The sequence below is a fragment of the Dryobates pubescens genome, chromosome 33 (genome assembly GCF_014839835.1).
Source record: "Dryobates pubescens isolate bDryPub1 chromosome 33, bDryPub1.pri, whole genome shotgun sequence".
Taxonomy (NCBI): Eukaryota; Metazoa; Chordata; class Aves; order Piciformes; family Picidae; genus Dryobates; species Dryobates pubescens.
The window spans coordinates 5,858,180-5,870,783 of NC_071644.1; the positions used below are offsets into that span (position 1 = coordinate 5,858,180).

General features: G+C 46.1%; 1 protein-coding gene across 4 annotated transcripts in view; it reads left to right on the forward strand.

Annotated features, from left to right (window-relative positions):
- Positions 1-12,604, forward strand: part of RERE (arginine-glutamic acid dipeptide repeats) — a 247,943-nt gene that overhangs the window by 59,801 nt on the left and 175,538 nt on the right. For 3 of the 4 annotated variants that reach the window (XM_054175884.1, XM_054175886.1, XM_054175885.1), the window contains exon 2: positions 11,983-12,453. In XM_054175884.1, coding sequence (XP_054031859.1) covers positions 12,129-12,453 — 325 coding nt within the window. In that variant the 5' untranslated portion in view covers positions 11,983-12,128. Of the gene's footprint in view, positions 1-11,982; positions 12,454-12,604 lie in introns of those variants that run through there. The other variant, XM_054175888.1, reaches the window with a different exon arrangement.

The following is a 12,604-nucleotide window of genomic DNA, read 5'->3' on the forward strand; positions in this document are numbered from 1 at the left end:
CAGCACCCTAACAGCCAAGAAGTTTCTCCTCATGTTGAGGTGAAACTTTTTCTGTTCCAGTTTGTAGCCATTGTTCCTTGTCCTGTCACTGGGCACCACAGAAAAGAGCCTGGCACCTTCATCTTGACACCCACCCCTCAGATATTTATAGAGGTTGGTGAGACCCCTCTCAAACTCTTCCTCTTAAGACTAAACAGCACCAAGTCTCTCAGTCTTTCTTATTAGGAGAGATGTTCAAGTCCCTTCACCATCCTTGTAGCTTTCTCTTGGACTCTCTCCAGCAGATCCCTGTCTCTTGAGCTGGGGAGCCCCAAACTGGACACAGTATTGCAGGTGTGGCCTCACCAGGGCAGAGTGGAGAGGGAGGAGAACCTCCCCGGACCTGCTGGCCACACTTCATGCACCCAAGGGCACCCGTGGCCTTCTTGGCCACGAGGGCACATTGCTGTCCCCCTTGCACTGGTAAGGTTTTATGACTTGAGATCCTAAGTGCTTGTTAGTGCTTTGTGTGGGTGCAGTGAGGGCAGCGAGCTGTCAGTGAACACATCTCAGCTGTTGAGCATTATGAAGAATCTGCTGCCCGTTTGCTGCAGCCAGCCTCTAACAGAGGCAGATCAAGGCTGCATTTCACACATGAATAAGCACACTTAATCTCCTGATTACAACAGTGCTGCTGTACTGGGAAGAGAGGCTTTGTAGGCAAGAAAACTCTGACGTCTGCTCTGTCATTAACCAAAATAAGCTGCTCCTCAGAAAATGAGCCCAGTGTCTGCAATTAAAGACAGTTTCCCCAGACAGAAATATCATCTGTCTTGGTGGCTTATGCAAGAAGTATTTGAAAACACTGGGCAAGGAAGAAAGTGTCCTGTGAAATCCATTGCTCATTCTGCTGACATTGTACCCTTTCCCCCTCTTTGTTGTAAGGCTGAAAGAGAACAGAATTTCTTTGTTGCCACTGTTGTGGAATTTTATGGAGCACTTAAGTGGCATAGCTTTAGTTAGTCTTGTAGACAGCCTCCTCGGCTCTCAGGATGCTGCTTTCTTTAGAGAAATTGCTTTAATTATAGCCACAGTGGAAATGTCTGGTCAGACAGCTCATCAGAGGAGCCCACCCTGCAGTTATTCTTCCATTTTCAGTAGTTCAAATCCACAGACAGTTGTATGGAGTTAAATAAAACTGCTCCTGTGGCTGGAGACCAGAGGTTTTGCTTTTGCAGCTCAAAGGAGTTTTCCAAAAATAACCTGATCCAGTTTTCGTTTGGGTGATCTAAATGAAGATGTTTTTGGAGACCTTTTGGAAGATGAAAGGATTGGGAGAGGGCAGCTGGGTTTGCAGCCATTTAAAAAAAGGAACCTCCAGTGGCAAGAAGCAGAGCTGTGGACATGGGCATGTAGGGCATGGCAGTTTGGCAGGTACTTGGAGGCATGCTGCAGAGATGGAGGTACCAGAACAGAAATGGAAACAGAAATTAGTTGTGAGTAGAGATGTAGTGGTGTTTGCAGTGGTCTTGCTCTAATAAACACACAAATGACTGTTCCCAGTGTTATGCAGAACTCATTCCTGTCTTAAAGTAAGTGACCTCACAGGATGGCTTTGGGAATTCTGATGTGCTGGGAACTCTGGTAGTCCTGCCCTCCTGAGAACAAGAGCTGTTGTGAAAAGGACTTGGAAGTCCGTTGCATGGAAATGCTTACAGGAGGGACCTTGAAAGATCATCCAGTCCAACCCCTCTGCCAGAGCAGGATCACCTAGGGCAGGTCACACAGGTACACATCCAGGTGGGTTTTGAAAGCCTCCAGAGAAGGACACTCCACCACCTCTCTGGTCAGCCTACTCTAGGGCTCCAGCACCCTCTCAGTGAGTATTATTGGCTGAGTAGTTACCCTGCAATTCCAGTTCTGGCTTGTTAAGGTTACTGGAAGGAAAGCAAAGCAATTGTGCCTGATAAAACTAGAATTTGTTCAAAATAATCTGCTGTGTATCATAACAAGGTCTCATTTAATTTTTTTTGTTCTGGTTTAAATGTTAAGCAACCTCATAATGCAGATGTTTTGCTGGCTCCAAATGACATTAAATTCCCTAGATAATGGTTCTTGTTACAATAGCAGCTCTTTCACAGGTCCCTTGGGCCTTTTCTCCCCTAACAGCCTTCTAAAGGAGGGAGCTGTGTTGCACTATATGGACACCTTAGGTCTTACTTTGTTAATGCCGTTATGGGACAGCTGATTTGCATTACTCAGACATACATTGTTGTAATCATTTACATTAGCCTGAATGGCTTTAGAGGAAGAGAAGCACCTACAGGACTTGTATTTGCTGTCTGGGAATCATTGTTTGGTCCCATAGGTTATGACTTAGAGGCCATTAAAGCACCTTTTGAAGTGTCTGGAGTTGTTCACAGCATTGTAGTTCACCAGAGTGGGTCAGTACAGTGGGCTGGGATCTGAATCTCTGTCCTATGGTCATAGCTGTGTGTGGACTCGATCTCAAAGGTCTTTTCCAACCTGGTTTGTTCTATTCTGTTCTTAGAGTCATGGAATCATTTTGCTTGGAAAAGACCTTTAAGATCATTGTAGTCCAACTGTATCTAGTCTGGTGTTTAACCATGTCACAGAATCATAGAATGGGAGGGGTTGGGAGGGACCTCTGAGGATCATCGAGTCTCTTCTTAATGCACTCCAGGATACCACTGGCATTCTTGGCCACAAGGGCACATTGCTGTCCCATGGATAATTTACTGTCCACCAGGACTCTAAGGTCCTTCTCCATGGAGCTGCTTTCCAGCAGGTTAAACCCTAATCTGTACTGGTGCAGGACACTGATCCTCCTCAGGTTCAGGTCTCTCACTCTTGAGGTTCCCCCTTGCCCTGCTCTCCAGCCTGCCCAGGCCTCTCTGAGGAGCCCTTCAGCCTTCCGGTGTATCAGCCACTCCTCCCGGGTTGGTATCAGCAGCAAACTTGCTGAGGGTACACATCTCTCTGCCTTTTAACATCTCCAGGGTTGGGGATTCAACCACCTGTTCCAGTGTTTGAGAACCTTTCCAGTGAAGAAATTTCTTCTAATCTTGGCTGCTCTCTGGGTTTGAAGTGGCCACCTAGCCCTGCAGCCCTTAAACTTCTTGATACGTGAGAGGTGAAAAGGGTGCAGGATTTGGGAGAGGCTGTCTGCAGTGCTTGATGTATCACAGCACGGGAAATGAGGGCTGAACTCCTCAGGTGGTAACTGAACTAACAGCCTCATATCAAAATGAGTGTGCAGACAGCTCCAGGATCCCTGCTGCTTTTCAGATTCCTCACCAAACAGCACTAGAGAGAAGAGGAAGTCGAGCTAATTTGTCTGTTAAAATTGGGAAATCTTCTCGGCAGTGCAGAAACTTTCTGAGGCTATTCATTTGATATTGCTGCTCTTGAGATCATGTGGGGAGAATTTGTGACTTATCTGGAATTCCATGACTTTCATGGAAGCTATGTGTAAGCCTAGCTGAAGGCAGGTGTTCTCAGGAAGTTTCTCTTGGACCTCTGGTGTGACTATGATAGAGGAATTGCCCAACCTGTTCTGGAGGAGCGAGGAGCTAGTATGTTCCTGTCCTAGTGGACGATGTTATCAGTGGGACAGCAATGTGCCCTTGTGGCCAGGAGAGCCCCTGGTATCCTGGGGTGCAGCAAGAAAAGTGTGTCCAACAGGTCTGGGGAGGTTCTCCTCCTCTGCTCTGCCCTGGGGAGACCACACCTGCAATACTGTGTCCAGTTTGGGGCTCCCCAGCTCAACAGAGGCAGGGACCTGCTGGAGAGTGTCCAGCAGAGGCTACAAAGATGAGGAAAGGACTTGAATGTCTCTGCTATGAATAAAGACTGAGAGACCAGGGTCTGTTTAGTCTGGAGAAGGCTGAGAGAGGATCTTATCAGTACCTATAAATATCTGAGGGGTGGGTGTCAAGATGAAGGTGCCAGGCTCTTTTCAGTGGTGCTCAGTAATAGGACATGGGTATAAGCCAGATACAGGGAGTTTCACCTCAACATGAGAAGAAACTTCTTTGCTGTGAGGGTGCTGGAGCCCTGGAGCAGCCTGCCCAGAGAGGTTGTGGAGTCTTCTCTGGAGACATTCATGACCCACCTGGATGTGTTCCTGTGTGACCTGCTCTAGCTGTTCCTGCTCTAGCAGGGAGATTGGGGCTCAATCTCCAGAGGTCATTTCCAACCCTTAACATTTTATGATTAACCCCAAATCTTATCCTTGGTCTTTTGGTCTGCTCTCTGATCAGAGCTGATTGTCTTGTAAAATTTTGTTCTTGGTACTTAATGAATCAATGACCTTTTGCTAGTAGTTAATTGTTCTGCCTGTCTTGTGCCCATTAGAATACCCCCAGCATTTCCTTGCCTAGATCCTTACCATTCCAATCATGAAAAAAACCCCTCAGAATTGCCTGGTAAACTTGGCTGCCTTCTGATCCTTGAAGCATTCTTGAGTAAAATGAAAGGAAGCACGTTCCTCCTCTGAGAACACAACCGAAGCCATGCAAAAGAGCCTGTCATTTTCTGTTGATAAATGCAGAAGTGTTTATTTTGCCTTCTGAAATCTCGCTTTGCAGCTTTCCCCCTATTCCTCTAAGTTCTGTGGCATCAACATCGCGTTGGAGAAAGGGACTTATGATCTTATCTAAGCTGTCATCCTGCGCAGCTCATCTGTCAAACCACCCCTCGACCTGGATTTCAGAGTGATGCCCTAATATCCTGAGCCGGAGCGGATGGGTGTGAAGGTGGAATGTGCAGTGGGAGAGCTCTGATCTGTGGCATTATACAGCCTGTGATTTCCAGACTGACAGCTGTGAGCAGAGCTGGTGTAAGGCATGGCTCAGAAATAGGAGAGCTCTTGTTTTTCTTTCCTCGGGTCAAGTTAGGTAAATAGCAGGAGGGGGGGAAAAAAGGGCACTGTCTGTCATGAGAAACACCTTCAATTGGCTGCTTTTATTCAAGGGATGATTGCTTCTCACCAGAGAGAGAAGCTGACGAGTCAGAGCCTGGTGGTTTCTTGCCCCACACACCATCTTCTTGGAACCATTTGGGGATGATTAGTAGAGAGCAGTTCAAAGTAGACAAACAGGCCTTTAATTGCATGCACTTAGAGGACTTAGAAGAGCTATGGACTGTAAATATGTAGCTCATAACAGTCATTACTGCCTGAAGTGTTCCTGTGCTGTATTTGTTGTAAACTCAACTCAAGCAGATAAGGAGGACTGCTGATAACGAGGCGTGGAACTCATTGGAGAGACTTGTAAGAGCTTTTTAAAAGGCTTTCAGCAAATTTGCTTCCAGGATCTGAATTGTGAAAGTTGGGGCGAGTATCTCTTCTAACCTCTAGCTCCAAACTCTGTGAAATGCTATCTAAGTGCAGTGGTGTAAAGCTCTTGCTCTGCAGTTGTTTTCTTCTCCTTTCTGTGCTGCTTTGTCATTGAATTTGTCTTCAGTTTGCAGCCTGTGGAGCTGTGTTGTCCTCAGGCTGGTGGCCCTGGCTCTGCCTTTGGAGCTGCTGAGTGGATTGAGGGGTGGTGTTCAGGAGGAGACTTGATAGGGTGCTTGGTTGCATGGTTTAGTTGATTAGGTGGTGGTGGATGATAGGTTGGACATGATGATCTTGAAGGTCTCTTCCAACCTGGTTTATTCTCTTCTAAATATCCTGAGGGGCATCCTGTAAATATCTTCAAGGCTTCTGGGGATTATCCTGCAGAAACTCTTCAGATATTTTTGCACTCTGATTATCTGCAACTTGCACTCTCAACAGCAAATAGAAACTGAGAAAAAGTTGGTTACAGATTGATTTATTGTTTTTCAGTCTCTCTTTTGATCTTCAAGGTTAAACTTGGGTGTTCCTCCCCAGGGAGGTCAAGTGCATAGAAGGTGGTGTGGGGGCTTTTGAGGTGTGAGCTGAATCAGAGCTCCTCTTTTTGTTTGAGGCAGGCATGTGTGTAGCAATTCCTTCTGGATGCAAATTCCTTTTCCTCCTGTTGTCTCATTTGGGTTTTTTTCACAAGGGATGCTAAAGGTTTTCTTCAAGCAGTTCTTGAAACCTTAAGGGCATACAGAGGAATCTTTATGGGCTGATTTGTGTGTATTGGTTGGTGGGGTGTATTTGCCCCAGTTCCATTCAAGCCCTTGTACTAAACCCAAGCTACATTTTTTTTCCTTGACATCAAAATTAGCAAAACTCAGTGAAAGGAACTCCAGCAGCAGCTGCAGCACATAGTTCCTTTAATCTGGCATTTGCTGAAAACAGTGCCTTTTTATCTTGCAGTCCAGGACTAAAAGCTTACAGAAGAATGGTCCTGTTGTGTTTATTAAGGCTGGCAACACATGACCAAACAAATCTTGTTAAAAGATTTATCTGTCTGGCTTAAATAAGAAAAAGGAGCTCTTCTCCATATTTTTAGTTACCCTCTGTACTTAGGTGCCTTCCTGTTTCAGTCTCATAGCATTTCTGTGGGACTTGCTTTCACATTATCTTTAAAACCTGACTCTTTAATACTAGTTAAGAGGTTTAAGTACTTAAACGTGTGAAGAGGTGGGATGTGTGCCTTTGGCTCTGATAACGATTTCCAGGTGCGTAGATCAAATAACTGCAGAGCTGTGTATGCTGGGGAAAAACTTTTCCACTCTGGGGGTGACAGCACTGGAATAGGCTTTCCAGAGAGCTTGTGGAGTCTCCTTCCCTGGAGACATTCAAAACCTGCCTGGATGTGTTCCTGTGTGCCCTACTCCAGGTGGTCCTGCTCTGGCAGGGAGGTTGGACTGGATGATCTTTTGAGCTCCCTTCCAACATCCCCTAACATTGTGTGGTTCTGTGAAGCCCATCTCAACTTATGCTGCACAAATGTGACTGGAACTCATTTTTCTTGGGAGAAGTCATATCCTGCTCTCCTGACTTGGATCACACAATCACAGGAGGGATGTGAGGATGTGAAGGGGTTTTTTGTTTGAATGAATTATTGGACTTGAATTTGAACTAAATTTAAAATGCTGGGCAAAACCCTCAACCAGGTGAATGTGGGGTAATGAGCAGTTGAAAATAATGATAATCAACTTCCTCACTTCTCCAGTTCTTTAAATGAAGTTTAAAGGTCAAATTGTGCCTGCCTGATTCCTCATTAGATACTATGGCAAGAACTTTTTCGATGGCATTTGGAATTGCCTGGGCAGATCCACTCCTATCCATTGTGACATCCTTCATTTGCTGTCTTTGTGAGAGAGACAGATCTAGTGAGAGATGATTTCTGACTGGAGAAGGGCTGGTAATAAGATGCACGTGTAGCCTGTGTCCTGAAAGGGACCTCTGGGTGTTTCTGGAGTGTTGCTGATCTCGGCTTGCCTGCCAGATGGGTGACAGATGCAAAAGACCATTTCAGGAGCACAGGGACTGTAACTGTGGTGCTTTTCTGTCTGGCTTCATTTGCACCCAAGTGTGACTGTTGAACTTCTGTGGGCAGAGGAGTCATCTTCAGGACTTGTCTGAAGTTGCTGCAATTTTAACTGCTCTGAGAAACTGTTGTGCAATGTTAAACACCTCTTCTGTATGGGAGCAGTGTTTACAGCAGTTAATGGTACTGAGTAGCAGAGCTGTGGAGGGGCAATGTTCTGACTCAGTGAAGCACCAGCTTTCAGACTTGTCTTCACTTGGAGCAATTATTGCCGACTTGCTTTCAGCATGTCTGGCCCAGACTCTGAAGTTCCTGTCTCCTACCACAATCCTAGTTTCCTCTCTCTGGAGACCTGAACATTTTAACAGGTATAAGAGCAGTTGAATATAATCTTGAAGTGTTAGATGCCAAACCTGGTCTTGGTGGATGCCAAAAGATGGTCTTAAATTTGCGCCAGTGGAGGTTCAGGTTGGATATTAGGAAGGATTTTTCCACAGGAGGGGTCCTCATGCACTGTCACAGGCTGCCCAGGGAGGTGGTGAAGTCACCATCCCTGGAAGTGTTTAAGGGGTGTGTGGATGTGGGGCTGAGGGACATGGTTTGGTGGCAGCAGCTTAGCAGTAGCATTGGGATTGTAAGCTCTAGGCAAGCAGCTGGACTTGATGATCTCAGAGGTCTCTTCCAACCACAGCAGTTCTATGGTTCTGCGATTCTGTATCTGCATTTTTCAGAAAGCAGAATGCATTTTTGGTTTATGTTTGAGCTCTAAACAGTTTAAGAGTAAGGACCTCTAATGTCTGGTGGCACACTGGGTACAGATAAGTACAGCTGTCCTATACTGGATGTAATAAACTTGGTTGGGATAAATGGGCACATCCTGAGGCTTTAGTTAAAAAATAACACACAAAAAATAATGATCTCAGAGCGGGGTTGCAGTGAAGCCAGCACTTTTCCACTTGCATTGAACAAATAATGGATGGAGGCTGTTCTCCCACTCCTTTGTGTACCCATCTCAGCCCTTGTAAAGTGAATGTTCCCCTTTTAGCTTAAATGGCTTCTTTTAGAGTTTGATCTTTAAAGCATTCCCAATGGAAGAAGCAGTAAACCAGTATCAAAGGCAGCTAATAATCTCCAGCCTGTGGTGCTCTAACCTGAATTTCTTGTCTGTAGTGTGATGACAGAAGCAGCTGCTGTGGTGGTTTGGTATAGTGAGAACGAGGAGCTGCCAGTGAGTGAAATTACTGGAAACCCAAGCTACAGAGCCTGCCAAAAACCACTGAAGATTTTCAGTGTGTTTGCTTCTACTGTCCTAATCCAGAGTTAAACATCTGTGTGATTACTGTATTTGGCAATATACACCATGTGTTAGCCCAGTCTACTTAAGGCCTCTGCAAGTGCTTCCTAGATGTCACTGAAACAAGACCAAAAACGTTTGCTCATTGGCTTTTTCCCTTGGGCTTCCCCAAAGTTCATTTGTAAACAGCATTCAAGTCAATGAAGAGAAGAGGTTGGTGACATACAACAGCTAGGAGGAAGAAGCTCTGAACAGAACAGTGTCTTCTGGTTAGGCTTGGCTTTCTTGTGGGTGTTTACCCAGCTCAAAAATGGAGTCTCTGAGATCTTAGTGGGTAAGAATCACAAGTGGCTGGATTTTACCCATCCTTGGAGGTAGCTGAATAAAGCTTTTAGGTATGTCCTTTAGATTCTGTTCTCTGAAGAACACACAGGGATCTCTTGTGCATAGGTTGTTGGACTTGATGATCCTTGGGGTCTCTTCCAACCTTAGTTATACTGTGATACTGTGATAGGTGGAGATGCCACAACTTCTAATTTTTAGCTAGCTCTGGGAAAGTGATTAGTTTTCTTTCACAGTGAACAGATTATTTATTCTCTGAAGTGACTTTTATATCAACAACAATAGGGGAAAAAGCCCTCCAGCTTGCTCCTGGGTATTTCCTAGCCTCTAGAAATTTGAGTCGTTTCTTATTGAGTCCCTGTAGGCTGTCGTTATCACTATTATCTGCAACTTCTCTGGCAATTGACAGGTTCATTGTAGTCTTCTCTCCAGGAGTTCCTTGGATTCCCCTGGTGTGTTGCCAGAGTGATGGCAGCTGCTATAAGGAGGAAAGAAAATAGAATCATTTCCTACCTGGATGATCGGTTCATTCAGGAAATGCCTGAGAGATTCAAGCCACAGCCTGAATTGTATCAGCAGAAGCAATTTGTCTCTTTTTGGCTGTTTCCATTGCTGGAAAGTAGGAGTCAAGAGGGAGAAGAATATTGTAGTCTGAGATTTATGTAAGAGCAAGAAATAGCAAACACACAGGATCACAGACTTCTCAGCTGACTTCTTAGAAATGCAAATAGCCTTTTCCTTTCTCTAATGTGGTTTCAGATGCCTAACTCATGAACATGCTCTCTTAGGTCCCTGTCTTTCATGCTGCAGCATTCCACACCCTGGGCTAATTTCAAGTTGTACCAAATAGTAACTTCCTGAAAACTTAGGAACTGGGTGTGGATGAGTTCAGCTTCATCCCAGGGAAACCCAGCAGCTTAGCTTTGTGTGTTGGATGCACACTTCTGGTAATACTCTTTCATGAATATTCACAGAGTGAGAGGTATGATTCCTGTTCAGCAGCAGCTGTAACTGTTCAGGGTGCTGCTGGAGAAAGATTAAAAGGCACTTGCAAGGCCTTCAATTGGTGCAAATCCCCTAGAGCCCTTCCAGAGAATGTACCAACAATTCTCATGTGTGTGCTGCTGGTGTTTTGTGTAACCTGCCAGCCCAGATCCTTGGGATTTGAGCAAATGGAAAGGATATGTGAAGGACAGTCAAAAGAGTAAAGGCTGTACCTGCACATGGCCAGCTGCAGGGTGCTGGAGGGGAGTTAGGGAGCAGGTCTGTGGTGCTTAGCTGCCTGCAGGAGCTAAACCTCAGCAGTAGGCAGCTGTCCTGTCTGCTTGGTGGTTGTAGCCTGAGGATCCTGGCCCGGAGGTCCAAGTTTGCAATTATTCACCGTCCCTGGAGGTGTTCTAGAGGGGATTGGATGTGCCACTTGGTGCCATGGTTTAGTGGTCATGAGGTCTTGGGTGACAGGTTGGACTTGATGATCTTTGAGGTCTTTTCCAACCTTATTGATGCTATGATTCTATGATACTCTTGTACCAGCAAGTCCAGTTCTCTCCATCTGAGCTTGCATTGAAGGGAAAAAAAGGCTGCAGTTGATATTAGCTGTATTGATTAAGTGGTCAGGGGAGTAAAAGCAAAGGATTACCTCTCCCCTTCCTATTCCCCAGCAGGAAACTGCGTGTGTGAAGGTCATGAGTTACAAAATCCATCTCCATGTGTTCTGTTAGTGCTGAAGCAAGCGTGAAAGGTCATGTTGATGATATATGGAAAAGCAGAGTTTGTTAGTGCACTTGCAGCTCCTGTGGTGGGGTTTGGGTTCAGTGAATTCTTTCCTGTGATCTGTGGATTACAGGTTAGCTCTATTTTTGGAAGAGCAGGGTAGGGGGAAGACTTCTGAACAGCTTGGCCCGGAGGTGGCAGATGGCATTCTTTACTCTGTCCCAGCTTCGTAGGACATCCGTTGCTAGTGGTGTTGAGGTGCAAAACAACACAGCCATTAGCTGGACTTCATTTGCTTTCAGAAGGAGAAGTTGTAGACTCTTCCTTTCTGTACTTGGCCCTTCCTAAATGTTTGGGGTTTTCCACTTGCATGCTTCCTGTTCAGCTCTGGGTGTGAAATGATGCATGGCCTCTGTGAGAGAAGTTACTGCTGTAGTGAACCAAATAATTTCCTTTAAGGAGTTGTGAGATGTGTTCAAGAGAGGATTGGACATGGCACTTGGTGCCATGGTTTAGTAGTAATGAGGTCTTGGGTAACAGGTTGGACTTGATGATCTTTGAGGTCTTTTCCAGCCTTATTGATTCTGTGTTTTGAGGATGGAGACACCTTTACAGACTCTTCATCAGTCATTTCTACAAATGTCCAGAGGAGGCCAGAGGGCTGGAAAACCTGCCCATTCGGGACAGGCTGAGAGAATTTGGGCTGTTCATCCTGGAGACCTTAGAGCAGCTTTCCAGTAGCTGAAGGGGGCTACAGGAGAGATGGGGAGGGACTTCTAGCAAGGGCTTGGAGTGACAGGACAAGAGGGAATGGGCTGAAGCTTGAGGAGGAGAAATGAAATACAGACTGGAAATTAGGAAGAAATTTTTTCCAGTGAGGGTGGTGAAACACTGGAATGGGTAGCCCAGGGAGGTTGTGGATGCCCCCTTCTTGGCCAGGTTGGATGAGGCCTTGAGCAACCTGGTGTAGTGGAATGTGTCCCTGCCCATGGCAGGTAGGTTGGAACTAGGTGATCTTCAAGGTCCCTTCCACCCTATACCATTCTAAGGCTCTCTGAATGCTTCTAAGGTCTCTCTCGTGTCTTCCTGTGTTGCTTTCCCTACTGAATGGCTTTGGAATGTGGAGTTGTCTTGCTTTGTAGTGTTTATTTGCAGACATCTGAAACCATTCTGAATACTAACATGTTTTTTTCCCCTCTTTCTTCCTCCCCCTGCCCCCTCAAGAACCTTTTTAAGACGCTGGGGTTGTTGGAGTGGTTGAATTTTTCCTGGATTTGAGTGAGAAATTCAGAAGACTGAAGCCCAGGCTCACTGTCTACCTTTCACGGAGGCCCAGCCGTGAGAGGACAGAAGAAGGCACGTGGCGAATCATGACAGCAGACAAAGAGAAAGACAAAGACAAAGAGAAGGACAGGGATAGAGACCGGGATAAGGAGCGAGACAAGAGAGACAAGGCGAGGGAGAGCGAGAACTCGCGGCCTCGGCGGAGCTGTACCTTGGAAGGAGGCGCCAAGAACTATGCGGAGAGCGACCACAGCGAAGACGAGGACAACGACAACAACAGTGCCACCACCGAGGAGTCCACGAAGAAGAGCAAGAAGAAACCGCCCAAGAAGAAGTCGCGCTACGAGAGAACGGACAACGGTGAGATCACCTCCTTCATCACGGAGGATGACGTAGTGTACAGGCCTGGAGGTAAGAAACCCTGCTCTTCGCACCGCCCAGCGGGCTGCTACCTCTTCATGGGAACTGGGGGTGTCCTGGGAGCGTTTTCTGTTGGACACACAGGTGGCTATGCATGCAGAAGGGGTGACTGCATCTTGTGAGATCTGATTTGCTGGAATGA